The 27,834-nt window shown below is 33.9% G+C and overlaps 2 protein-coding genes and 1 non-coding gene across 3 annotated transcripts; 2 read left to right on the top strand and 1 right to left on the bottom strand.

Annotated features, from left to right (window-relative positions):
- Nucleotides 1-1,960: 1,960 nt before the first annotated feature.
- Nucleotides 1,961-20,685, top strand: LOC148304195 (chloride intracellular channel Clic-like). Its single transcript, XM_088268574.1, has 6 exons — nt 1,961-2,112; nt 15,267-15,368; nt 16,514-16,678; nt 17,170-17,412; nt 17,493-17,603; nt 18,880-20,685. The coding sequence occupies exons 1-6, from the start codon at nt 2,044-2,046 to the stop codon at nt 18,964-18,966; spliced, it is 777 nt and encodes a 258-aa protein (XP_088124700.1). The 5' UTR covers nt 1,961-2,043; the 3' UTR covers nt 18,967-20,685.
- A 2,829-nt stretch (nt 20,686-23,514) lies between these two features.
- Nucleotides 23,515-26,982, bottom strand: LOC148304194 (mitochondrial coenzyme A diphosphatase NUDT8-like). Its single transcript, XM_088268632.1, has one exon. It carries the CDS (start codon nt 24,308-24,310, stop codon nt 23,618-23,620), a length of 693 nt encoding a protein of 230 aa, XP_088124758.1. The 5' UTR covers nt 24,311-26,982; the 3' UTR covers nt 23,515-23,617.
- Nucleotides 26,983-27,161: 179 nt separating this feature from the next.
- Nucleotides 27,162-27,245, top strand: TRNAL-UAA (transfer RNA leucine (anticodon UAA)). The gene has a single exon. It is a non-coding gene; the product is annotated as a tRNA-Leu (tRNA).
- Nucleotides 27,246-27,834: the final 589 nt, after the last annotated feature.

The following is a 27,834-nucleotide window of genomic DNA, read 5'->3' as shown; positions in this document are numbered from 1 at the left end:
TAGACAATAAACTTATACAAGCAGTTGCTTCCCTCTACGAGGGCAGCACAGCTAGTATAAGAGTGAATGGGGACATTACATCATGGTTTGCAATATCCGAAGGCGTAAAGCAGGGATGTGTAATGTCACCATGGTTGTTTAATCTCTATATGGACCATTGTATGAAAGAGATTGAAAGTATGGGAGTCGGAGCGAAAATGATGAATATAACTGTTAGTTGCTTGCTGTATGCGGATGACGCCGTACTGCTAGCGAGCAGCGCGGAGGACTTGCAACTAATAGTGTCAAGAATGTACGATGTATGTATGGAAAATGATCTGGCAATGAATGAAGGTAAGTCAAAGGTCATGGTGTTTGAAAGAGAGAAAGATTTGACAGAATGCAAGATTATCGTGCACAATGAATCCCTAGAACAGGTGCAAGAATTTTTATATCTAGGAAGCATGTTCACAAGGGATGGAAAAGTGGATAAGGATATTGAGAGAAGAGTGAATGCAGGGAATAGAATAAATGGTGCTTTTAACAGAGTGATTGGGAATAAGAACATGTCCATGGAAGCCAAGCTAGCGGTTCACAACGGCGTGCTAGTACCGACACTAATGTATGGAAGCGAAACATGGAACTGGCAAAGGAAGGATGAAAGCAGAGTGAATGCTGTTGAAATGCGCTCCCTCAGACGAATGTGTGGAAAATCATTGTATGACAGAATTAAAAACGACGATATAAGAAAGGAATGTAAGGCTGAACGAGGAATAATTGAAAAGATTAGAAAGAGCTCTTTGCAATGGTATGGACATGTGGAGCGAATGGATAGCGAGAGAATGACTAAGAAAATATATGTGGCGAATGTGAGAGGGAAAACAGAACGTGGACGACCGAAAAAGACTTGGCACGATCAGATCAATCAGAACCTGAAATCTGGCGGTGTCAAAAGTCTGCGTAATCGGAGGGCATGTATGACTAGATGTATGGATGTGAAGGAGGCTAGGAGTGTATGTCAGGACAGAAGAGTGTGGCGTTCCATCCTCTCTGCCTACCCCTGCGGGGAAACGGCGTGATGGTAGTAGTAGTAGTAGTAGTAGTAAAAATCACCTATATTTATTTGACCCCCCCTCCCCTAGGAATCAAATCCCGGACCACCAGCACGGTAGTCGAAGGTGCTGACGATTACACTACGGAGGCGGATGTAAATGACAATATTCAAATAGTACAAACTATAATTGTATTTTATTATGTATTAAGGTGAATATGTTGTTTTACTGGACATTTCATAATTTAACGTTTCGTAACATATTTTTTTTTTAAGTAACATCACGCGTCAATGTAAAATACAATACATTTTGAGGGTATTTACGGTAATTTATCGGAATTTATATACTTATTACTGCCTATCTATAATACCGGGCCAAGGTGTACTTTACCAATACGCTTACGTTAATAAAACTGAAAAACTGAAATTTGATTCCCTAAAATTAGAGTTTACGACAGCACAATAATACCAAAGTAACTTAAGGAAAAAGCATGTTATAAAACCGTCACTGTCTAATTCGCAATTATTTAAGGAAAATATTAATAAACTGAAATCTTGTTGGATGTATTAGGTTTTTTTAAAATAAAACAAAATGACATTAGTGACATCTATTATCCAGTAGAAATATAAAGAGTTAGGATCTAATCTAAACTTCTCCAAACTGTAATTTTATTTATAAAAAAAATACAGCTTACATCTTAACAACTCATATAAAAACTATTTTAAAATGAGTTGTTATGATTTCATAAAATACTATTATTAAGTTTCAATTTATGTTATCTAAACATTTAATATTCATGTTTCATTTAAAGTAATGAGCGTTATATTATTACCGACTGTACAATGTCGGTAACAACTTTCTTTAGTACAACTTTTGTCCACCAGGGCTACTACAGAGAGTGCTTGTGCTTATGTTTCTCAAGACAAGTCAGTTTGTGTTTTGTTGAGCCCGTATCGTCGTCGGTTTTGTCTAGCCGTCATAAAGTAGTGCCTTTTTTTGATAAAATACGAAAATGTCAGACGAAGTCGCCGAAAATGGAACTGCCAATGGAGACGTGCCGGAAATCGAACTCATCATAAAGGTAAGAAGTGCAGTGAACAATAATTACTCATCCGCCCAGTGGGGCGTATTCCATGCACCGTGTCTATTTCGTGACCTTCGAAGTTCGGCCGGATCGGCACTTATGATCCGACATTTGAAGTATTTCCACGATTCTTTCTGCTTTATCACGGGGTGCATCCTTCGAAGGTTCGTGCCTATTTTTCAAATTGAATTTTGGCGGTTGCGGAAAGCCGTTTATAACGTCAAATTCTGACAACATGTGTGCGCCAGCCACTATGTATGTAGGTCAACGTTTTAGATATTATTCGTAAACAATCACGAGTGACGGTTAATGAAGCTTCTCGGTATAACTATCTCTCGAAAGAATTCATTTAAGTCGGCTTTATAATTTATCGCGATCGTTATTATGTAAGGAGTTTCTCCGCCGTCTGTTTGCAGTTACCGACCGCCTCCGCCAATGGTGCATTCGATTTCATTGTTTTGTCGTTTTAAGTTCCTTTTTCGTTTGGTAGATGCAGAACCGAATAATAATATAATATATGCATTGCTGAAATTATATGTATATCGGTCCATCCTAATGCTTTCACGCGATGTATTTATTTTAAATACTGTAACCACCATAACATTTACAGGCATATACATCTACACGTAGTCACTCGAAGCTTTTCATTTTCTCATGACTCTTTTACTCTCCATAAGCAACGCATACAGCAACTTGTTGATTATTTAATGACTCACGCGTTGTCATTCTGTTTTAGTATATATGTACATACATTATTTTATGTTTAACATTTTCTGTTTGTTCATCATAATCACGTTTATCTTAGCACTAGCACTTCGGTTGTGGGTATAGTTAGTGTTCCTTTCGAAGACGTATCGCATATTCGATCCATATCTCAATTATGATCTCATAAACATTGTGTTTTGCATGTTTTTCGCAATAATTAAACACGATGAAAATGATACCATTTTAATTGCTTTCTTATCTTTTTGAATGTAAAAAATTGAATATATTTTTAAATAATACGATAAGTAGAAGAATCTAAATCTTTGAATTGATTTTACTACTATCTATATCCCGTTATCCTGACTTATAATCAATTTCACATATTTCACAACGCTTTTAATTAATATTCTGATTTTTTGTCATCAATTAACACTTGTCAAATTTGCATAAACGTTATCAACAAAATAAATATGCAGTATAATTATTTTAGTAAGAAAATAATAAAAACTATAATATGTAAAATGAAATAGGCCTTGAAACTCCTTTTTTAAGTATGCTTTTACATTATGAACCCGATAAATCTATGTTTTACTCAGTGTAAAACTTTCTGTTTCTATCTTGGAACATTATGACAGCGAAATAATTATCAATGATAGTCAAAATATGATTTTTTTTTAAATATAGATATAGAAGCGTGATATGTTCCTTTTTGTACGAATTTAAATGTCGTTTTTGTAACATGCATATACATACTTATACATCGTGCTGTATATCCCTGATCTACTAACATTTGTTTGAATATTGTGTTGTCTTTAATTACTATTGACATGAATCGAATTCCTAAATCGACGACTTTTCAAAATTCCTCTCCTAAAGAATTTCCCATCTTTCTTTGTTGGTGGAAAACTCTTCTGGGTGAGTGTTTACACCCCCTCCAAAGATGAATATATGTCCATAGAGGGAGTCTCGGAGAAAGCGAAATAGGCAAATGATACAAAGTCGGACAAATGTTGAAGATGACTAAATTTCTGAATCGACCTCCATTGCTTCTGGCATTATTGGGATGCAAACTGAATGCAATTTCTATCATTGGGTGGAAATTGCATTCAATTTGTCCAGTTGATCACAGTACCAGCTCTGAATTGATGATCTCGTACGTAAAATACAACAACCCCCATATCAAAGCAAATTAAATACAACTTTCTGGTAGTTGACTCATTTCTCCGAGGTTGTGGAAGCCCGTGGAAGCCAGTGGAAGCCCGCACTTCCCATATGACCGTGTGGGCACCACATTGTTACAGGCCATCCACATTGAATCGCGTATAGAAATCCTTCGGGCCCAGCCTTGCTCGGTTGTTGCGGAATTTAACGTCAAGCTTGTTGACGTAGCCAAGTTCGTTCAAACGATTTTCAACGCTCGATTTGGGATTTGAAGAATGGCCGCGATCTCCCTGATCCATAACGCTGATCGGCATGGACAGAATTCTTCATTTTGTCGCTGTTTACCTCAATTGGCTGGCTAGAGCGAGGTGCGTCTTGAACCGAAAGTTTTCCGGTAAAAATAAAATTAATAAACTTCCAAATTAAATACTCGACGTTATGAAACTTGACGACATTCATTATCGACTACTGGGGTTTTTTTAATTGTCGCTTTAATATTTTTCCTTCCCTCTCCCTCGAAAAAGGGTACCTCAAACGTTGGTACCCTTTTTGATTATTTATTTCATTTATAACTGAAACGAAATACATTCGTAATTGTTCGTATTGCGTTATCACATAGGCGGTAGAAACAATAATCTATAATTGTCCATTGTTACTTCATATATTTATAGTATGTACCTATTTACACGTGCACTACGCTGCATCGCCCTGGAATGTGCGCTATCGGGTAATCGCTTTAGAATCGCTCCTTTGTACATATGTACAAATGAACGAACGTTGTTGTTTCATCACCTTCACCCCATTCCGGTTTCAGAACTCGTGAGTTTTTGGCCAAACACTCGGTCACTGTTCTTCTCCACCCGCCCTACCACCCTGATCTCGCTGCTTCAGACTTATTCTTGTTCTCCAAACTCAAAAGTCCTTTGAAGGGAAGAAAATTTAACTTTCCCCGAGATTAAGGCAAATGCGACGAAGGAGCTGAAGGACATCACAAAAGAAGCGTTTCAGAAATATAATATACTTTTGGGATACGTTTGCGCGTCGGGGAGGTGACTACTTTGAAGGGGACCCACACATGTAACTTCTAAAGAAAGTACATTTTATTTTACGACGTCAGACTAAGTATTAATTGAACAGCCCTCATATATTACTTTATTTCTAACGATTGTAGCATTTTGGAATCGGTTGGCGATCAATATTATCAGGAATTAAATGGTACCGAAAAGAAAACAAATAAATGTTTATTTTTTCCGAATAAGAGTAATGTTATCGACACTACGAGGTCCATGAAATAGGTCAGGTAATAAAGCACAAGGTACGTTACTCATTGTATAAAATACAAAAGGAGTTAGCACTGAAGTAAATACGTATTGACACAATATCTGAAAATACTGGCTGACAATCCGATATTTGAGGTCCAACTAAATTAGACATAGCATAAATTCAATAATTTAATAATTTACTAGATTCGCATTTGGAAATCAATAAATTAAACCTAGCATAAATTCAATAATTCAATAATTTACTAGATTCGCATTTGGAAGAAATTCTCGTTGCAACGCTATCAAAAGCTTAATTTTCATTGGTTATGGAGATCGCGTTTGCTATCTGAAATATTGAATAATTATTACATTTGTGTACATACATAATTGGTAATTTTCATTTCTTGCATTTTATAAGCGTTATCAAACAATCGATCGCCCCGTGCAATACGATCGGAGTTGTCAAAATCAAATATTTTCAATAAATGTTTAATAAAAAATACAGCAAATAATTTTCATAAATTCTAATTATCTGTATGAAATTCAACATATATAGCCCCGAATATCTTTAAACGACTTAAATGCATGGAGTTCTTTTGCATCTGTTTTGATCTGTATTTGCACAAAAAAGGCACCAATTATGACAAATTAATATTATTTTAGTGGAATTCATATCTCGTTATGTAATTTCAATAATGGCAGAGATGTGTGAAATTCAGCGAAGCTAATTTCTGTGCTTGCCGTCACCTTGTCGCAGCTCATTCGCTATTAGTTCTGGCGTGATCGTACCATGTCACTTTATAGGGAGAACATTAGAGAAATATGTACAATATTATGTGAACTAGCGCGCAGTTGCAAATCACCAAAATGCATTCATTGTTATAATAATAATAATGATTTGGATAATTTATATAGCGCCATTTTCGTAAAATACTACCTTAAGGGCGCTTATTATGGTTTGTTTGCTTATTGTTCCGATGTATTTTATTTTCAAACTGCATAAGTCTAGCTTAAGCGACGTTTTTTTCAGATTTTCAGTTCCGAATTATAATATCATCGTCTCATAATCGTTTCCTTATAATTTCGACGTTTAATATTTATGTAATCGTCCAAATGGAAAATTTAAAAAAAATTATTGCTTGTATGCAGTGGCGTGCACTTAATATAGGCACATAAGCAGAGCCTCCCTAATGGAATGGAAAAAATATGGAAATCTTTGAAAATAATAATAATAATAAATTAAAATAAAAAAATACAAGATTTCTCAGTTATTTATCCGCGACTAATTACTAGAGTTATGACAGATGAGTTTAAAAAAATAATAATCAAACGCGGTGTTCCCACTGCCTACCATGATCAAAAACTCTGTGCACGCCACTACTTGTATGAAAAACTTAAGAGACATGTAAATTATGGTAATAGTTTAACCTGACTTGAAAATAACTTAATGTTTGAACTCACTGTACGAGTAATAACGTGAATCTTCAAAGTTTCATTGAGTAATGCTTATTGTACCTATTCACGTAATACAACACGCGGTTACGGGCATTTAGCCAAATGCGCCATCAAATTTGCTAGAAAAATACAAAGAAAAATGTTTTTCATGACGTCATTTTGAATCGCGTGGTGTGCCGAGTTGATTCATCGGGGTTTACAGTGCCAGTGGGGAGAAACAGGCTTCTCGCTATTCCGTCATCGCGAATCACGATACCCGCTCGCATTGTGCGTTGTAGTAACCATTCACAATATTACTTTACAGCTACATTATATAGTATGTAATTTATTTTCTTTTTCTGGAAAGTCTAGGAAAATTTTGTCATACATTATTTCTGCGGTTAGCGAGGATATATCGGGACGTGTTATCAGCGATGTTGACATCACTTACTGCAATTACCGCAGGGTTCTTGCCAAATTACATAACTATTTATGTTTTGCGATTATCGCTGTAAACTGCGGCTTCGGGCTGTGCGGTGGACGGTGCCCAGGAGCGTTGCAGCCGTGGTCTGCCTATCTTTGAAAGCTATCCCACCGCACTCCCAGATCTGATACAGAAGCATCTAGACTTTCTGACAGACCTTCTCTTGCAAAGCAATTTTTTATGTACTAAATGTGAAACAAAATACTATCGCGATTTTATTGTGAATCAACATTTAAAAGCTATCAATATCCCTGTCACTACCATTCTAAATAAATACAAGTTTGTAAAAAAACCACCACCAATTTTTTTTGAAGCGCCCCAATGTAGGCGGTGAAATGGATTAGTAGTTATTTAGTTCAGTTAGGGCGTTTGTGCACTGCACGGAATTTTACCGCCCGGCACTTGAGTTAGCGTGACAAAACGACGAATGGCTTGGATTGGCTTGTGCTTTTGTCCATCTTTCTTCGGATCGGTGCGTGAACACGTTGCGCGTAAATTCGATCACGCTAAACTGTCGTAGTCGCTTTTATTTTTCAAAACCGGACTGCCGGACGGTAAAATTCCGGGTAATGCACAAGCGACTTTAGTCAGCTAGATCCGATTCCAGCCCGATGTTGGCCGGTACACAGACGCCTCTACAACCCCGACCAGCACAGGAGACATACACGGAACAGCGCAAAGACAGTTACAGAAAATGCTCAGGTCTGCCGGTCTGCAGGTGACGTCACCAACGAGACGCGCCTGAAGACTCACTAGTACTCGCTAATTACACGGCCGTAGCTGACTACACGATCATATTTACATTCCTAGGCTAGAAACCGCGTTTTTCTCTATGACATCACGAACGTTGCGCATTGTTCGAGTCGGGCAAGCGCGGGCAGCTCTAGATTTTCCGATAAAAAAATACTTAGAATACATTTGCAATCGTCGATCGATTAAAGTAGGTACTTATTTTTAAATGACGTTTCATGATCGCTTGTATTTTTATTTTTAATACGTGCACTCGACGCGATACTTATCATTTTCTTCTCGAGGCAGTTTTCACGGAATCTTTCGATAATATTTGTAACGGTTGCGATTAAAAATATTATGTTTATCCACAGTACAATTGGCGTTTAGTTGAAAGAAAAATAATTGCTTGTAATAAACGGACGCACTGAGAATCTTTAGCGTGTCAATTGAAGGCTTCTTTGAGGCCATCCACAATAGTCAAGTTTTATGCTAACAGATTTATCGCCTGAATACTGTCGTACTTACTCTATATTTTACATTCTAGAACTCGTCACTGGAAACGCACATACTCTTGTATTAATCAAGTTTTTATTTGTAATCACCCGGCCCCGGCAAAAATTCGCAATTAGTTTTTTTTTTATACTATATAATTTTTTTGTTAATTGTTAACGTGCAGTACTTCCACCTCGATATTGTAAGGGGCACCGCATCAAATCCTAATTAACGTGCGGTACTTCCATCCCGTTTGTGTAAGGGGCACCGCATCAAATCCTAATTAACGTGCGGTACTTCCATCCCGATGGTGTAAGGGGCACCGATCAAATCCTTATTAACGTGCGGTACTTCCATCCCGTTTGTGTAAGGGGCACCGCATCAAATCCTAATTAACGTGCGGTACTTCCATCCCGATGGTGTAAGGGGCATCGCATCAAATCCTAATTAACGTGCGGTACTTCCATCCCGATGGTGTAAGGGGCACCGTATCAAATCCTAATTAACGTGCAGTACTTCCATTCCAACGGTGTAATGGGCACCGCATCGAATCGATACGGTGGAAACTTGATTGTTTCAAACGTTAATATATTATTGCAAGGTGATCAGCCCTACGCTCCAGATTATTGAAGATGGGATATAAATATATTTTGGGTACAGATGACGTAAGTGAGGAAAATAAAAGTGAAGGACATTACTGCTATATGGAAAAGGAAATGAAGGTGGAATTGTAGGAAGGTAAAATGGAATGAAGCAAAAACTGGCGTACTCTGGGTCCGCATACCATCGTATCAGCTAATGTAAGTTTGACACTTCTGATGTATGCGAGTCCTTGAGAACAACCATTAAATATTATTTTATATGTATTCGTTTTAGTTGACCAGCAACCGGGTTTCGTCGTAACCGACATCATCAGGCTGGTTATGGTTTTAGTCTCGTATTCGTTTTAGGTTCACCAATAATATCGGTATTTTTTGTTTTATTAAGCATTTTATTATGATTCATCGTTATTAATTATTTTATATCCTTATTGAAACTTGAAGAAGAATAATATATCTATTCTATGAAAAGTCTAGGAGTGACTAATTTATATTAGCCTTTTAAGTGACAACCCTATCCACGGCATCCGTCATTCCATATAATTCTTGAGTGAAAAATTCCAGGCGAAAACACTCGCTAACATTACTCGTCCACCCGTTTATCGATGGAAATATTTAAGATAAGATACCCGTAAATTTGAACAATAAATAATTAATGATATTAAAATAGGTAAATATTTTGTAACAGAGATACCGTTTTGTGATAATGGGTAACACATCATATATTGCTCAAATTGCTTTTTTATGTACTATATTTTTTTTAAGTACCTCCACTGAGGTCTTAATCAGTCTCAGGCTGGATGAACATAAAGATTATCACGGAGTGGGTGTTGTTTTCTTTAAACTCGCGACACAGTAAAGACGAATCGGTACTTGATTTTGACTATGGCATTTTGCAGGGAATGTGAATGTATTACGGGAAACGAAAACATTATTAGAGTAAAAAAAAAGATTTCCTGTATTTTTTTTTAGAATTCAATTTCTTAGAAACTTGTTTCATTAATAATATTCTTATTCATACGGCAGGTGCCGTGGCGTAGTTGGGTAGACTCTCGACTCTGGCATCGCGGGTTCGATTCCCGTCAATTGCGAAATAAATTCAAGAAAGATTTATATTCAATTGGTCTGTGTGCTTGTGATGTATTTTTCCCATCTACCTTCCCTATCCTTACTATCCTATTTGCAGACAAGACTACTAATAGCTGCTTTGCGGGTTATTTATTCCTTTAAAATAAATTAAATTCAGTAATGAAAACACTCCACAACATTCACAAAAATTATTTACTTTCTCAACTAGGAAGAACAAGATGAGTATCGAAAATCTAGTAGTAACGGAAACAGTTGAGGACGGTCTCACGCATGATGGACAATGAAATGCAGCCTAGAAAATGAGTTGATGAGGTCTTCTCTAAACGCTACTTTCAACTTGACCCGGGATCAGAACCGGGAAGAATTGGGGGCACAGACCGAGTACCCAGCATCCTAGGAGACTTGACGATATTGTCAGACGACGATCTTTTTTTACGTATACAATTAATAAACCCACCCTACAGGACGTTAAGAATGGCCGTAGAAACGCCTAATTTTATCTGGTAGTGCCGCAATCCCGCCTCTGTAATTGTTATCAGACTCTCGCTTAACTAACTAGTTACACGTTTATTTAGCGTTCTCGGGAGTTTACACAATTCTTACACGATATTTACTCTAAATTTCTAATCATGCGTGCCCTCACATTTACACGCCAATGCCTCACACGTACGTGGTGAATCAGATATGACCGGTATTTAAAAAATAATGAAACGTGATACAAAAATACATATTACAAGGCATATTTTATTTTTAAATATATATATTTTTTTTATTTTTTACATTTCTTCAGACGAGTGTCCCGAGACGTCCGACAAGTTTTTAATAATTTCGGCCGGTTTATTAATTACGTGATTAATCCGAGAAGAATGCGCAAATTAGCCATTAGCTAAAAACACAGCCCTCTTCTTTTTTGTGATGGCGTCAAAAAAACCTTGGACCGTGAAAAAAAATCTAAAATCAGTGGATGTAGAATAATATGTGCCTGCCATTTTTGTGTCTTGTGTCAATAAATAAACAAAAATTCGTCATATTTAGTTAAAATTTGAAATCCACGAAACTTTATTTCTTATCATAAATTATTCATTCCTCATTTTTTTTTATTCGCATGTATAAATTGTGAAATACATATTTAATTATTATTTATTTACATTCTTATTTTTGTTTGTACACACAAGCATATTTATGCACACTACACGAACAGTGAAACTGCTGATTGAGTACTCAATTTAAGCGGATTATTATTTATTTAAGCAGTGCGAACGTGTGTAGGTACTTGCTACGTAAACCGTACATTATAGTAAATAAGACACGCGATCACTTTCGCTATTGGTTTCACGGCATTTGGGGTTCTGGTGTTACGGTGTTCTGGTGTTCTGGTGTTCTGGTACGCCGGAGCACGACACAGACTCGTGTGGCCAGATTTCCAATACGAGCACGGACTCTATTATGCTCAAAGGCCTTTCCTTTCAAATTAACCCCATTTTATTTCTACACACTAAAAATCAAATTGTACCCGCATATTATTTTATAAGTGTATAAAGCCAGAAAATATTCTTCAGTAGTGCGAAAATCGTGCTTTACAATATATTTTTTTTTATGAAAAGAAACCGAGTATGATTATAAATTATAAAAACATATTTGCAACATTTTTAGGTGTGTCCAAATCCTTGTTAACGAATCTGGGTTTCTCCACTTAGGAGTTATTTTTTTACATTTTGATATCTCAACATAGATGAAGAAAAAAATGGAAGTCTGAATGACGCCGTGGAGTAGTCAGGTAGACCTGACTCTATCTGCCAATGTATTATCTGCTATAGGTATTATAATGTAGCATTCAGTACAATATTCAAATTACATTTGGTTTATTATAAGCACGACCATAGCAAGGTGAAACAGCTTTCTCTAGAATAATAGTTGTAAATGGATTTTAAATTTTAAAAATAAATAAAATCATATTTATTAAAAATTATTTAAAACTAATACCACTTTAATTATTTTTTTTTTTTTTAAAGATAAATATTTTTGTTTTTATTATTTACACAAATATTTCAATTTCATACTATTTCTATGAGCCTGTGCGGCTCATTATTAGAAATAGGTATCAAATTGTGGTAGAGTGGGTTCGAACCGAGAAACTGTGACTTAAGAATCCGCGACACTAACCACGGGACCACAACCCGACACATTAAGTAACAGTTGAAGTTAAAATAACATTACTGCCGTAAATTTACTAATACCTAAAAATAATGTGTTCGAGAGACCTTCAGCTCGCTGTGCGATGTATTTATTGAACATGTGTTTATTTGTAATTCTGAACACATAATATGCAAATTTGTCGCTGGAACGCTAAATGATGGTGTGTTAAGATAACTCTCCGATCTTTCTGCCGATACTTGTGACGTGTTTATTGCGACCTTGTGACTCAGAGACACTTCCTCGCATGATCTTCCGACATCCTGTATCCAGCAAAGTAACTTTTATTACGATTTGCACGCTTTTAATATCAAGGCATCTTTAAAATGAAGAAGTGGCGAAGGGAATTGCGTGACGATTATGTTATGTAGTTAATTATCAGGGAAAATGAGAAGTGACTTTTTCCTTATTTGTTTATTTACTGAAATTCTGTCATACAAACGTATAATTGATATCACTTCACGTATGGAACCTCGCCCCGTTATGACATTTCATTATTTGAGGATATCTAAGAGCTGAAGTTTATAAACTATTCACTAACCGAAGGTTGCTGTGTATGGTTTTCATTTCAAACACGCAAGATAAGGTACCATTTTTCCTATTGTTAAATTGGCATTATGCTGGAAACATCGTTCTGCTTTGGGGCCATTGAGAAGAGTCACAGAAATATCTACGTGAATTTTACGTGTAGATAGTCTTCGAACGTCGCATTTTTTATCCCCTGCTTCAATGTGATCGTCAATAATGACGTAATTAATAATAATGTACATTCCAAGGTGCTGAATCTTATTTAAGGAAATAACTAATCGCGCTTCATTGAAAATAAAAATAATGATTACATACCCAAGTCTCGTGAGATTGCCATTGCGTTATCTCTAACTGTGAGTACGATGATAAAAAAAATATCAGGCGTTTAATCATTTTGTAATCCGCGCTGTTTCTCCATGGACGACAACTGTCAAATGTTTTGGCGACCTATTCTTCTTCTTTAGCTCCCCTTTCTAAAATTTATAAATTAATTCACAAATCAGAGAATCGATGAATTTGTGATTCATTAAACCAGTAAACGAGAATCACTCGAAATTGAGATCCGGTCGCCCGTTCAATATTAATGAACTGGTCATCGAGATCCTTTCGTTCAAGAACGACCTACACTACAGGCGAGGACTATTCATTAAATAATGTTAACTTCCAAAATCGCGTTGAATCCACGAAACTTGCCTAAAATAGCGCGCAGGTTTGTAATGACGCGTTGATGGAGAGCCACTAATTCGTGTTTATTTAAGGGGCGCATTGTGGCTTAGCCGAGAAACCACAATAAAACCAGGACGTTTGTGTAAAGTGACGTGAGCAGGCGCTGTGCAGGGGGGAATTTGTGGCGTAGCGGAGATGGAGGTGTAGAGCTGATTTTGTAAAAAAATATTCGTTAGTTTTCAGATTTTAGGGTAATTTAAATTTTACTTTTTAGACTCTTAGAAATAGTCGGGTGTTAGCGTTATTCTGTCGAGGTGTACAAAGTAATTAATCAAGCGCGAATTTAATTATTCACCGTCATGCTGCATTGCCTGCCTTTACATTGCGTATGATGTGTTTTTGTACACCGAATACTTTTCTACAAAATAATATGCGGCGCGCGGTGGCGGTGGCGGCTGGCGACTGGCGACCAACGAGCGGCGCATGGCTTCGGCAACATCATTCGAACAGCGCTTTCAATTTTCTACAAGAATCACGAGTTGCTCGCTCATCTCGACTTAACGTTTAAGCACACAGCGCTCAAAATCTTTTCAGATCTCGTGATAATACTATTTAACCTTCATTCGATTGCATATAGTCCATTTAACCGAAACTACGCGACTACGGAACGACTACCGCTAGCGTATGGTGGGGACTGACCGGAGTCATTTCGTCGTAACGTAACACGTTACGCTAGCATTCGTATAGTCAGTACAGCGAGCCGAGCTCGTTCCGAGTACTCCATCGGATGTTCGGATGCTCGCCGCGAATGTTACGTTATAACGAAATGCTCCGCTCAGTCCCCACCTTTAGTACAGCACTCATGTTTGTTTGACTCGGTGATTCCCCTGTTTTGGCGATTTTACCCTCCAAGGGCCCTTGGCAGACCAGACGCCCTGTTTTAATAATAAAAGCTTGTTGATATCTCCCCCCTCTCCCAGGGACGAGTAGGGCAAAATATATTAAACTGATGCGACGTTGTGTTGAACGTAAATTCCACGATGGGCAGTAATGATACTAATGTGTATACCTACTGTACTGAACTTTCTATGATATTTTTAACTTTGATTTTATTTATGGAGATAAATAAAAGCACCACAACTTTATAAGCACAACTATCTATCCTAAAAGATCGAAGACGCAACTTGATACGATTTTTGCTCAGATTGATCAGATGCGGATTTCAAGGTCAACGCACGTATTTACAAACCGTCCTTTATATAAACGCACTGAACGCATTTTTTTTGTACGGATATCTTAATAGTTAATAAAACTCCCACCGTCATGCTGTCTTAGTGCCTTCTAGAATAGACCAGATTAAAAAAAAAAACACTCAAATGTCGAAATATTAAACACACAAAATCGAAAAATCATGTCAAATAGGGGAGATTTTCATTTTTCTCAGACATTCATCTTTTTCATATAAAAAGATCGATAGATATTTCGTATTCAGTTAAGTCATCTATAATATTGCCATATCATATGTAGGGTGAATAATCCAGTGTCTGATATAATAAATAATATTAATATTGTTAATAATCAACTAGTCAAAGTAGAGTATAAAAAATATATAAACATCCATCATAAACAGTATAGGTATTTACAATTTGTTCTGATTAATTCACAAAATTACAAGAATTTTTCCTTATGACTAGTACTTACGAAATTACATTTATTGAGGTCTGTCCATAATTATTTAACTGTCTTTCTTTACTAACTTCTTTATGTATATTTTTTTCTAAACAGTTTGTTTATTTTTCTTTGCAGGCATCTACCATAGATGGTAGGAGAAAAGGAGCGTGCCTCTTTTGCCAAGAATACTTTATGGATCTATATCTGCTCGCTGAACTAAAAACTATCAGTCTAAAAGTAAGTACACTATTTATATTACATTTAATCCTTTATTATCCATATTCACTAATCCTGTTAATATACGACCTTGAAACAAAATCTCTACAAAATCATTAGTAATGACTAGTAGTAACTCCTAGGAGTTGTAAAAATGGATATTTGCTATTTAATAATGCGAGTGTGTTATTTTGTGATTTTAATGCAAGGGAAAGTTGATATCTATATGTATATCGTATCGAAAGTATATTGATATGTACATATCTTATAATTTAGATATCTTTTTTGAGAGTTTTTTTCCTTATTTTGTAAGCAAGTCAAACATATATAATGAAAACTGGTTTAGATTTGTGACAAACATTTCTTTTTGTGTTTTACTTTTAGTCTGAAAAATTTAATGTTTTATAAAATATAATTCAAAAAGAGCTCTTAATAAGTGTAAAAATCAACAAAAAAATTCAGGTAGATGACACATTTCTATAGTCGCTACTGTGAGTATCAGCATATCATCTGTGTGAATGTCCCAGCAAATGTCAAGAAGTTGCCAAGGGATTGAATAAAGATGAATGGAAATATCTAATTTATCGAATAGTGTATGCTAATTAAATTAATTGTCAAATCTATAAATAAATATGCTTATTGAAATTAAAAAATAATAATAAAACATTGTGGCTGTAACTTAATTTAAAACTTGTGTACAATATTATATAAGGCGGAATATCCAGATTTATTTTGTTTTTTTTTTCAATTCTTTTACATTTCACAATATAATATAAATACAAGTAAAAACAAAAAAAAAGATGTATCATCACATTTCAAGCTCAATATAATTTTTCATCCTAAAGTGTATTAACACACTATCTGCTGAAGGGTAATTTTACCGTTTCACTCGACTAGTGGTGTTCGGCGGGAAGGGTAATTTTACCGTTTCACTCGACTGGTGGTGTTGGGCGGGAAGGGTAATTTTACCTTTTCACTGGACTCACCGTAAATTGCGTGTAAGTTATTTTTACGCATGACTTTTGCTGCATCTTTTGATCTCATATCGATGTATAAAGTATGGTTAAATGTCATCACATATTTTTCAGAGATGTTTATCTCTATTATGAGCGCGAATCAGCCTGCAGATAGTATGTTAAATTATATGATTCTATGTTTCATTCTAGGTCACTACAGTTGATATGCAGAAGCCTCCTCCAGATTTTCGTACAAATTTCGAAGCAACACACCCCCCTATACTGATAGACAATGGATTGGCTGTTTTGGAAAATGAGAAGATCGAACGACATATCATGAAGGCTGTTCCCGGGGGCCACAACCTATTTGTTCAGGTAAAATAACTGAATGTGATATTTTACTACTGCAGTAGGCGAAAGATAGAATGTCATACCAATCTACCAATCATACTTCTTCCACATTATCTTGCACCCCGGTTATCTTGCTGATGTATTTACTTTCAAGGTTTTTGTGATCCTTATAATGCCAAATGAAGTCTGGCTTTCCTTCATTTATATGCCGCGAGATAAATGGACTACACGGAGCCATCACTAGTCACAATTTCTTTCTTATTATTATTCTCATTATATATTTGTACATCGTTATGCAAAACACCAGATTTCTGATTCAATCTGGAGATAAAAAAGATCTGTCGCACTGTAATTTCTATAAATTATTTTTCAAATTGTTTTCCTAAATTTATCATTTAGTCTAGTAAGTCCTTCACAAATTGTAGATAGAAATTTTAATGTAATATGGTTATATAATTGGGCAACCGAGAAATAGCATGTATTTTATACTTATGATTGATGTTGTATTTTTACAGGATAAAGAAGTGGCCACGTTGATTGAGAACCTGTACTCCAAGCTGAAACTAGTGCTGGTAAGGAAAGACGAACAGAAATCGGCCAAGCTCCTGTCCCACCTGACGAGGATAGACGGCCTGTTGGCCAAGCGAGCCACCAGGTTCCTCACTGGAGACACCATGTGCTGCTTCGACTGCGAGCTCATGCCGCGCCTACAGCACATCCGAGTGGCCGCCAAATACTTTGTGGATTTTGAAATACCGGTAACTTTAAATAACAATTAAGACAATTTGGTTTTCCCCAAATGTTTTATACCTTCAGTGATGGTATTGCTTGTTTCCAGCCGACACTACGAGCACTATGGCGCTACATGCACCATATGTACCAACTGGACGCTTTCACCCAGTCCTGTCCGGCTGACCAAGATATTATCAACCATTATAAGCTCCAACAGGTAATATAAATTCTTTTTACTTTTATAAATATAGTGGGCAATATGAAAATGCATGAAAAAGAGGTAATTCTTTTTTTTACATTCTTAAGATGGTCAATTCATTGAATTATTTTTTTATACTATTGTTTTTACCCGCCAATAATTCCTTCCGGATTCAGATCATTGTTATATTTTAGAGAAATTAGGGAGTATCCTGGCAAACACCTGGCTGTTATAGATTCCTGAGACTCAAGCAGCCGCTTGTGTTTTTTTTTAATCTTTATTTTAAATCTTATTTACATTTGTAAAATATGTTTCTCTTTTTTATTATTTTTATTTTATTAAAAGTGCCAAAAGAAATGTTTATAAAAACAGTCTTCATAAAATGTTTACTTTAAATGCCAGACTATATGTGTGTTGGAGATTTGGCTCAAAAAAGAGAAAGCATTCTAGCTCAACAAAATTAAACCTTTTGGGCTAACAAAGGTTAAACCTTTCGGGTTAACTGTGAGTAGGCTCTTCGGACCAACACAGAGGGTAGACTTTCTGGGCCAAAAAGGGTTGATCATTTGAATCAACATCAAAAAATATCCAGTCTTCCATATTTCCTTCACATAAAAAGATACTTCATCTCTGTTGAGATATCTAAATAGTATTTTAACGTTAAAAGTGCTTTTGACCCCTAGTGTTTTTCTTATTTGGATTTTACCCCTATACATGCTTTAAAATTGTTAATAATATCAAGCTGAAACATACCCAAATTTACACTACACTGTACTTACCTTACTCCACTCACTGCCCTCTAATGATGACACATTTTTTCTTCTGACCTGAAGATTATCTTTTTTACAACATGATCTATTAAAAAGAAAATTCATCACTCAAAAAAGTCAGTCTGGTGACTTATTAACTACGAAAAAACTCTAAAATGTCAACTCTGTGCTTGTAAAAAGACTTTGTTACATTTAACATTTGTACAAAAATGTTGTTGTACAAATTGAGTACTAAATATCAAGATGAACTGGGCCCTTGATATCAAAGTTCCCACAGGCTAGGAATAAAGTTTGTTCCTAATTTAACAACTATCAGTCCTTACAGTGAATAAAGGGTAAGAAAATCATTGAAAATTATTATTATGACCTGATAGACAAAGAATAGCAAAGCCAAAAGTTTCAATATTAAACAATATAAAAATGTATATAGATATATATTTTTCCTTTCTGTTAGCTTCTGACTCTAGAGAAGGCTATATAACATGCTAATTGATGTCACTATGTAATCCAATATTTTATTGCAGATGCTGAAGATGAAGAAGCACGAAGAACTGGAGACTCCGACCTTCACAACTTCTATTCCCATCAACATCGGTCAGGGGGACGACTAACCTGAATTGTTTCTCACGCTTCCAATCAATTTTGCTTTAATATTTCTTTAGTCACACAATTTACTGAAATGTGAACCGATTCATAATAAAAACGCTCATAATTGTAGAATTAGATGGTTGTACGCTCACACCTATGTAAGTGCTTGTTCAAACTTCACGCTTATTCCTCTTAAAGATAAAAGAAAGATAATAGAGTAAAACATAAAATAAATATCTTGTTATCTTATAGTTATAGTTGCAGTAACCGAAGATATCCCAAAATATCCTTCCAAGTAAATTATGTCGCAATAAAAATCAATTAAATCGCAATAAAAAATTCCTACTTTATTTTTTATTAAACATTAAACAAAAATGTTCATTTAATTTGTAAAGAATATCTAATTGAAAACTAAAACAAATAATCCTTTTTGATAACCGCAACATTTCCACAGTTCTTAGCTTCTCAAGTATTATTGTATTACTTTTAATTATTGCTCTTAACAATTGTATTTTTGTTCCCTGCTTTTTTTTTAGCTTTGCAATGTATTAAATTAAATATAAAACTATTTGTTATTACATATAATTATGAACAGTTTTATAGACTGAAAGAAAGTTTACCTTTGTTCTTCAACTATTCTTTAAGAGTTTCATTTTATCTTCCAATCACTTGTAAATATAGTACATACCTATATGTTATTTCCGGTAATCCGGAATATTTCAAACTTGCCTTAAATTGTATCCCGGATATCTTCTGTATGTAAGAAGTAAGGTATAATTTGTATCTATTTTATTTACGTGTTAAATGAGTATGTTAACAATATTTTCTTACCAATACGGTCTTTGCAAATTTACTCGTACTAACATTACACGCCAAATTTTTTAACGTAGAATTGATACATTTAAAGAGAGTTGTGAAGAAAAGCCGTGCCAATATGAGAATGTTTTGTGGATTATATGTAATGTGACTACTGATGCTGTAGTCCAAGATGATCAGGGTACGGTGTTGAGAGGGTGTTGTGGTTAGTCCACAATTTGTCCTCGGCAAGCATCCTAAAGGCCTTCCATTTGTATTTTACAAATTAGGATACATATTTTTATACAATTTTGCAATTAGTTTACTAAGATTATCGTAATCTGTAATAGAATTTGGTAATCTTTATTATTAAGTTTTGTACAAATTTTTGTTGTTTTTATTTTGTCCTTTCACTTTTCTTTGATTTCGGCTTCAATAAAAAAAAAATTCAACATATTTATGTATATGATTTATTTTATGTATCATTCCCAATGTACTGTGAAGCCAATAATATAAATCGCCTTATAAAATTATTTTTTCTTTTCATTAATTAAACAACTGTTTTTTTTTCTAGTTTGATAAATTCCAGGAAAATAGTTTTTTTCATATAGAATTTATAGTTAAAAACCTTTTTGAATTTGTTCATATACACATTGTATATCTAGCAGCGGTTTTTTGGTGACTGGTCCTTATTCTCTTCTTCGTCATGTCAGCTTTATCTTTTGACTTGTTTTTATGACAGTTGGAGCTTTTTATCAACATAGAGAAAACCCGGCTTAAGAAAAACAGTTTTTAATTGTATATTCATATCAGCTCAATAAAAGGCTTCATAATAAAAAAAAACTTCATTTTAACAAGAATACGAAAACCCCGATGTTTATATTTTCATTTAAAATATGTATCTGTTATTTGGTAAACTTTATTAAAAGGAAACCCCTTATATAGAAGTTTAACTGTTTTATGTTTATTTTTGTTTCGCTGAAAATTATCTTTATTTGCTGTATTTTAGAAATACAATAGTACCTTTATTGCTAAATATTTATTATGTTTAAAATGTTTGCTTTATTGTTCCCCTCGCTACTGCAGACAGAACAACTTAAAATTAAACTTATTTTATTTTCATAGCTGCATAATATTCATTACTTCTTTTTTAGTATTATATAATTTAGGTACTTAAATAGATACATTATATTTATTTTTTAAAATTTATAATACATGCATTTTTTTCTTATTTAATGATTTATTTTTAAATCATTTAAAATCTATTTTTTAATGATGTATATGTCAAATGCAAAGCAAATACTTTTAAATTTATTACCTATAGTACCATCATGTCAAGAATTTTTTTTTACCAAAAAATAGTTTTTTTTTAGTAAGTACCATTTAATTTGAGGCTTATGGAATTTCAAATACGTATGGTGTTTATAGATGTTAAAACCTATTAGTATCTCTACCTTTATTTTTATAATTTAATAAAATTTCTTCTTTTGAATAGTAATCCACAATTAATATTTATTTTACCAAATACATTATTTTTAATTCATTATTTTTATATATTATCTGTTATATTCAAGCATGATTATTTTATACTGTATTCAACAATTTATTCAAGAAATACTTTGTAATGGATTTTATCTACTTTTCACACTAAAAATATGTGCTTATGGTGACCAAACAATGGTAAAAGCGAACAATTTAAAGGAACCTAGTACATAATTTGTAGAGAATTGCAAACAAAAGTTGATTTTGACAAATAATAAAAAAAAGAGTATTTGGTTATGCTGATAGTATTTTTCTGGGTGCTATGTCGTGTGTCATTGGCACTTATTTCTAATTCACATGGTATAATAACTCTTAAAAGCACTTTCTTTATCTGAAAAATTTTATCACTGTTTTTTACTATTGAATATTTTGATAAAAGTTTTTTAAAATAAAAGTATTAAATCTGTTCACAACAATTGGAGTTAAATAAAATAAGAAATGGATAAGTATTTTAAAATTTTGTTTAATTTTTTGTCCTAACTCAGTATTTTTATTTCCGAGTATGATTTGGTAAATTTAATTCAATAATATTGATATCTTAACATGGATAAAGGAGAATATGGAAGACTAGGTATTAACAGGGTTTACATATTCTTCATCTATATTCAAATATTAATATAAATAACTCCAGTGGAGACAAACCTAGAATTTGTAAACAAAAATTTAGGCATAGTCGACAAAATATTGTTTATTCAATAAAGTCAGCTACATTTTCATATTGTTTCGGTGAAGTTCTATATAATTTTTAAAAAATCATAAACATTCGTGTTATTGGAATGCTTGCTATTTTATTGTTGAACATCTATGAAATATGTGATGTTTGACAATAATTTACTTCGAAACGCGTCTTACTTAATTTAAAAGTTTTATCAGTAGTTTGCAATTTTTTATTTAATTGCAAAATACATTATATTGAGTTATTATTTTCAAAAAAGCAAATGTTAAAAAATGATGTGGCTTTTAAATAAATGCATACAAGCTTACATCTTGTGTTATCTAAGTGCCTTAGTTTTTAAGCAAATAAAATATAATGTTACCATTAAAAAAATGATTGCCTTATACTTTGTATGTATATTCTAAACATTTCATAAATACATACAAATCAGTTTGTGACATGTCAATATATAAGATTACAAATGAAAATGACAATATTTTCTAAAAATATTGCCATATTTTTTTAATGTTGTGATTCTTTTGTTGCTTTGTATTATATGTAAACAGTGCATACTCTCACTTACAAAGAGATGGTAATTGATTATCTATCCTTTATCATAAATAATACGAAATAAGTCATCATAAAGTATATTTGTACTTTTAAGTATTGATTAATTTTAATAAAAATTATTTCAACAATTTTTTTTTTTTAACCTTTTAACCAACTTCCATCTACCAGAAGGCGCAATATGAGTAAAGGTATGGTTCCCCATGTTCAATTATGTGACAGTATATTCAATCAATAAGCTTTATTGTTATTTTATTTATATTAGTGAATAGCAATGTTATTGCATACAAATGTGTTTTATGCTTTTTTTATTAAAAACTTCATTTGTGAAAGTGTTTGTGTGACAGATGAAAATTTTCTGAATAGTGATATGTACTTCCAAATGTGATGAGTCTAGTCTACCTCTACCACGTATGTGTTAGTGTCAATTTAAGAAATTGATTAAGAGACAAGGTAAAATGAGCCTCTTCATATTTTTATTTTAGCCTTACTAGTACTAAATTAAACAAGCAGATTTTATGATAGGTGATTTCTCTATTCACCAATAAATCATACAAAACGTTCAACTATATTCTGGTTGCTACATTTGAATATGGATACACAGGTGTCCCTCGTACAACACGGTTAATTCATACCGTGTTATACGAGACTTTATTAATTAAATTTTTAATTTATTTACTTATTCAATTAATTATATCTGCCATTATATAAATCGGGGCAAAGTACCGTGTTGTATCGAAACCGTGTTTTGTGTTATATTAACACACTGTGGACGGGAAAGGTATTTTTACCCATTCGGTGGATTGATGCTTGAGGACGGGCCTCATTTCAAAGTCAGAAAAAAAAGGAATTACGTATTTAATATTAAGTCATGGCTACGCCTATAACTAAAATCATAGATACTGAAAGGTAGCTTTGCCAGGAATGGGGAAAAGGATGCTCACAGTTTGTGAGAATTGCGTCAGAAGTTAAAGGTTAAATAAAACATTTATAATATAAATAAGACATATTAAACCATTTCCAAAAAAGATTGCTTTATTTTATCATTTAACAATTTGTGTTATTTTTATTTTAAGTTATTTTTCGTGAGTGACCAATATTTTTAGTTTTTAAAATCATAATTTGGATTTATCCTGAGGTAATATAAAAGACAAGTGTTGAAATTGCATAGTGTAAGCTTCTTTTGGCAATAAACAAGACAAAAATATGTGTGTTATTAAACAAGACAAAAATATGTGTGTTATTATAGCAGTTAGGCCCCAAATTTTGTGAGGACCCACCATAAAAACGGGTAATGTCCAAAGATTCTTGTAACTAGAAAATCCAAAATTCTGCCGATCTGCTAACTTTTCCAATGGCACTGTGAACACTTCTTCCACTTCTAACGGATTTTTTTGAAGCTTCATATTGTCAAAATCACGTATGTACCCAATAACAGGAGTTATAGCTAAATCAAAATTCTGGCTGGGGTAAGTATTTGCCTCTCCCCATATTTCGACATTTGATGGAGATATTCCTAATTCTTCTTCTGTTTCTCTGAGAGCTGTCGTCACCAAATTTTTGTCCGATAAATCGAATTTTCCGCCAGGGAAAGACACGTGACCGGCGTGGCTCTTCATATTTTTGGAACGCAAAGTAAATAATAGCGACATCTCTCCGTCGACTATGCACAACGGAACTAAAACAGCGGCTTTTTTAGCCGCGGCCTGTTTTATTGACGGAACTAATTTTAGTGCTTTCATACAGCGCTCTCGGTAGGTTGTAGATAAAATGTTCGTTGTGGAAAAGCAATTTTTCGCTGCCGCCATAGCTCGATAAATTGTCAACGAACTGATTTTATAGTATTTATGCTTATTCAGAAACTTTATGGAATATTTACATTACAAATTTATTTTTATCAAGACACTCACAAATTCCATAATCAATTAAAACGATGGATTTATTATGTTCTTCACCAAAATCTTACGAAACCACACTGACACCCAACATGCACAACACAGATAACACCAAAGACCTGGGGGGTTTTTTCATGTACTGCGATGGAACGGCGTTCCGGCACCTTTTTTCACGGATAAAATTATTTATTATTAAATTTTCAAAATCAATCTGAATAAAAAGGTTTGTACTTACGTAATTACAATCTATATTTATATAATTCATCAATAGGATAAATATGGTATTGTAATGAGTATTAAAATAATATTTGAATAAACATATTTTTTTTGTAAAAAGCTTGACATGAAGTGAGTTCCGCGACCTTTTTGTTTTAAAAAAAGCCTTCCAGACTATAAAATACCACTTACATGCAGTGGCCAACCACTGAATCCAAATTCAGCCGGTTCGCTAGAACCGGTGCTTATTTTTTTTAGAATTCGCCAAACCGGTCCTTAACCCTTTGTTGTCACACAATATTTCGATTGAGATCATGTATCGGAGCTAATTTGATGACGATTGATTTGATAGGTCCCCCATTTCCACCTGGGACCCATTTCCATAGATACAAACTTGGTTAAGAAAATGTAACCGCACAGCTGATGACACTAGGATTAAAAAAGGAAAATCAAAGCATGTAGACGACAAACCAAAAGGCAATTTGGAAGTATTTAAATAAATCTGACTGAATTTTCTTTTAGTAATTTTCTTTTATGTACTCTGTTCATTATTATTATCATTCTCATTTATTATGTGAATGTTCTGTTTATGCGCAGAATAAAAAACAAATAAGTAAATGAATAAATGAAAAAAAATATATAGGGGAGTACCTAAAGGGCGAACCGGTTCTTGAAAATTTTGAATCCCATCACCGCTTACATGTAATTATATTTTTGATTCTAAGGTATGGTCAGACACAATTCGGATTCCTATCCGTTTTCGATTGCAATTAACTCTTTACCACTTCTATATCAAGCGACGCTGGACATCGTATTTATCACGCCAACTCCAACGCCTACTTTGACTCGACGTTATATGGCGCGATTTCTAATATGTGTATAATATAAATAAAAAAAATGTACCTTATACGCACTCTTTAATATTCCATACAAAACAAAGTCAAACGTACTTTTTTTAAATTTTTAAGCGCCCTTGAGTACTACGGTATATTACGAAAATGGCGCTATATAAATCGTTCAAATTTATTATGTATTATCTTCATTTATTTTGTAAAACTTTTGTATCACGAAAGTATGTATAATTTTGATAATTTGATCTTTAATCGTGTTACGTAATACGTAATGGTTAAAAGACATCTAAATGGTGCTAGTTTTTGTTGTTATTATTGCATAATGGTAAATCGTGAATGCTAAATTTACGCACTATTCAAATACCGATTAGAAAGAGGGACAGTAGTGATTTAAGTATTTTTAAATAAAACAAAAACGACAGTATTATTATTATTATTATTTGAAATGTGTATAAAAATGTAAATTATAATTTAGATTTATCCTTAATAACATGACTGGGGTAAGATAAATGTTGAAACTGCATAGGATAAGCTTCCTTCGGTAATAAACAAGAAAGAAATAAATGTGTTATTGTAGCAGTCAGACCCCAAATTTTGTGGGGACCTCCCATAAAAACTGGCAAAGTCCAACCATTCTTGAAATTGGTAAACCCGAAGTTTTGCCGATCTGCTAATTTTTCCAAGGAAACTGTGAAGACTTCTTCCACTTCTGACTGATTGGTCTGCAGCTTTATCTTGTCAAAGTCATGTATATATCCGATTACGGGAGTTACGGCTAATTCAAAATTCTTGCTAGGATAAGTATTTGCCTCGCCCCATATATTGACGCTCGTTCGAGGTATTCCTAATTCTTCTTCTGTTTCCCTAAGAGCTGTCGTCACCAAATCTTTGTCAGTTGAATCAAATTTTCCGCCAGGAAAGGACACGTGACCAGCATGGCTATTCATATCTTTCGAACGCAATGTAAATAATAGCGACATCTCTCCGTTGACTATGCACAACGGTACTAAAACAGCGGCTTTTTTATCAGGCGTAGAAGCGATATGTTTTATCGACGGTACTAATTTTAGCGCTGTCATGCAGTTCTCTCGGCAGATTGGAGATAGAATATTTGCAGCGGAAAAACAATTTTTTGCTGCCATAATGCAATAAATATAATCGGCTGTACTTTTTATAATATGTAAAACCTTTTGATATTGTAAAAAATTATGAATTTATTGGGATTTCATCAAAACTTCACAAATTCTCACAGAAACAAGACACTGAACACCGACACACTGACAGCTTCTACAGACGGAAATGAAGGCTGGGTAGGTACATAGTACATAGAGAGTAAAACATTTATTCTTATTGTGTAATATTTCATTTTGACCTTTGATCCTACTATACCTACTGCTTTATTTTCAGAAATACGAAATTATGACTTTTCAGAAATAAGAAATATATAATATAATTACTACTTAGCAAGTAGTTATTATCAAAATTACTTATTTTATTTATTTATTTACCAAAATTTACGGTTTTGATCTCGGATATTATATAATATTATAATAATAATAGAATATAACAAATATGTAGTTTCTGGTGTAAATAATATTTACTCAAATAATATTGCACGATTTATTTTTGTCCATGTAGTTTGAAACAATACACGTGATGAATTATATTTATATTATTATATTGACAAACACGCCAGTGTCAGGTTGGCCGAGTGGTCTAAGGCGCCAGATTTAAGCTCTGGTTCCCGAAAGGGAGCGTGGGTTCGAACCCCACACCTGACAATGCGTATTCTTTTTTTTCTTTTTTCTTTTTAAGAAATTTCTTCTCAAGATCAACTTGATTCGCTCAAACGGATGTCTGTGTATTTTGAACTCATTAATGTGAGGGCATTTAACTTTAGTCAAGCGAACTGGTCCTTTTTATAAGCTACAATATATTTTAATAAAAATTTATGGCTGAATATGACTTTAGATTCACATCTTAGCTCTTTATAGTTCTTTCTTCTCGGCCCTATCCGTACCCAAATATAACATAGGGTACCCATCGGATCGATGCGGTGTTATCTCGGTCGCTGTTTTATGAAGGCAGGGTTAGCAGTCCCGCACTCCAGATCCTCGGATATAGGAGTGGAATATGTTGGATGGGATATAGGTGACGTAAGTGTAGGAGCTCTGGGTGAAGGTCATTTCCGCTATATGGGAAAGGAAATGGAGCAATAGTAGTAAATAGTAATAGTAGCGAATAGAAAGAAAAGTAGCCAGGAAAAAAATAATAGTAGCAATAGTTAGACCACTCAGGGTTGCAAATCGCAGTACTATCTACGTACTATAGTTTTTTAATATCACAAAACAACTAAAAATATTTTCAATT

This window comes from Brachycentrus maculatus, unplaced genomic scaffold (genome assembly GCF_059751285.1).
Source record: "Brachycentrus maculatus isolate JH-2025_06_01 unplaced genomic scaffold, ASM5975128v1 h1tg000326l, whole genome shotgun sequence".
Lineage (NCBI taxonomy): Eukaryota > Metazoa > Arthropoda > Insecta > Trichoptera > Brachycentridae > Brachycentrus > Brachycentrus maculatus.
Note: the sequence above shows the minus strand (reverse complement) of the source record. Positions and strands in the feature narration are given on the sequence as shown.

Excerpts from the sequence above, each read along its gene's own strand:
- LOC148304195 (XM_088268574.1), top strand. The coding sequence starts at position 2,044 with ATGTCAGACGAAGTCGCCGAAAATGGAACTGCCAATGGAGACGTGCCG. Across the intron at positions 15,369-16,513 it reads TAAAAACTATCAGTCTAAAA|GTCACTACAGTTGATATGCA; the intron begins GTAAGTACACTA and ends GTTTCATTCTAG. Across the intron at positions 16,679-17,169 it reads GCCACAACCTATTTGTTCAG|GATAAAGAAGTGGCCACGTT; the intron begins GTAAAATAACTG and ends GTATTTTTACAG.
- LOC148304194 (XM_088268632.1), bottom strand. The coding sequence starts at position 24,310 with ATGGCGGCAGCGAAAAATTGCTTTTCCACAACGAACATTTTATCTACA.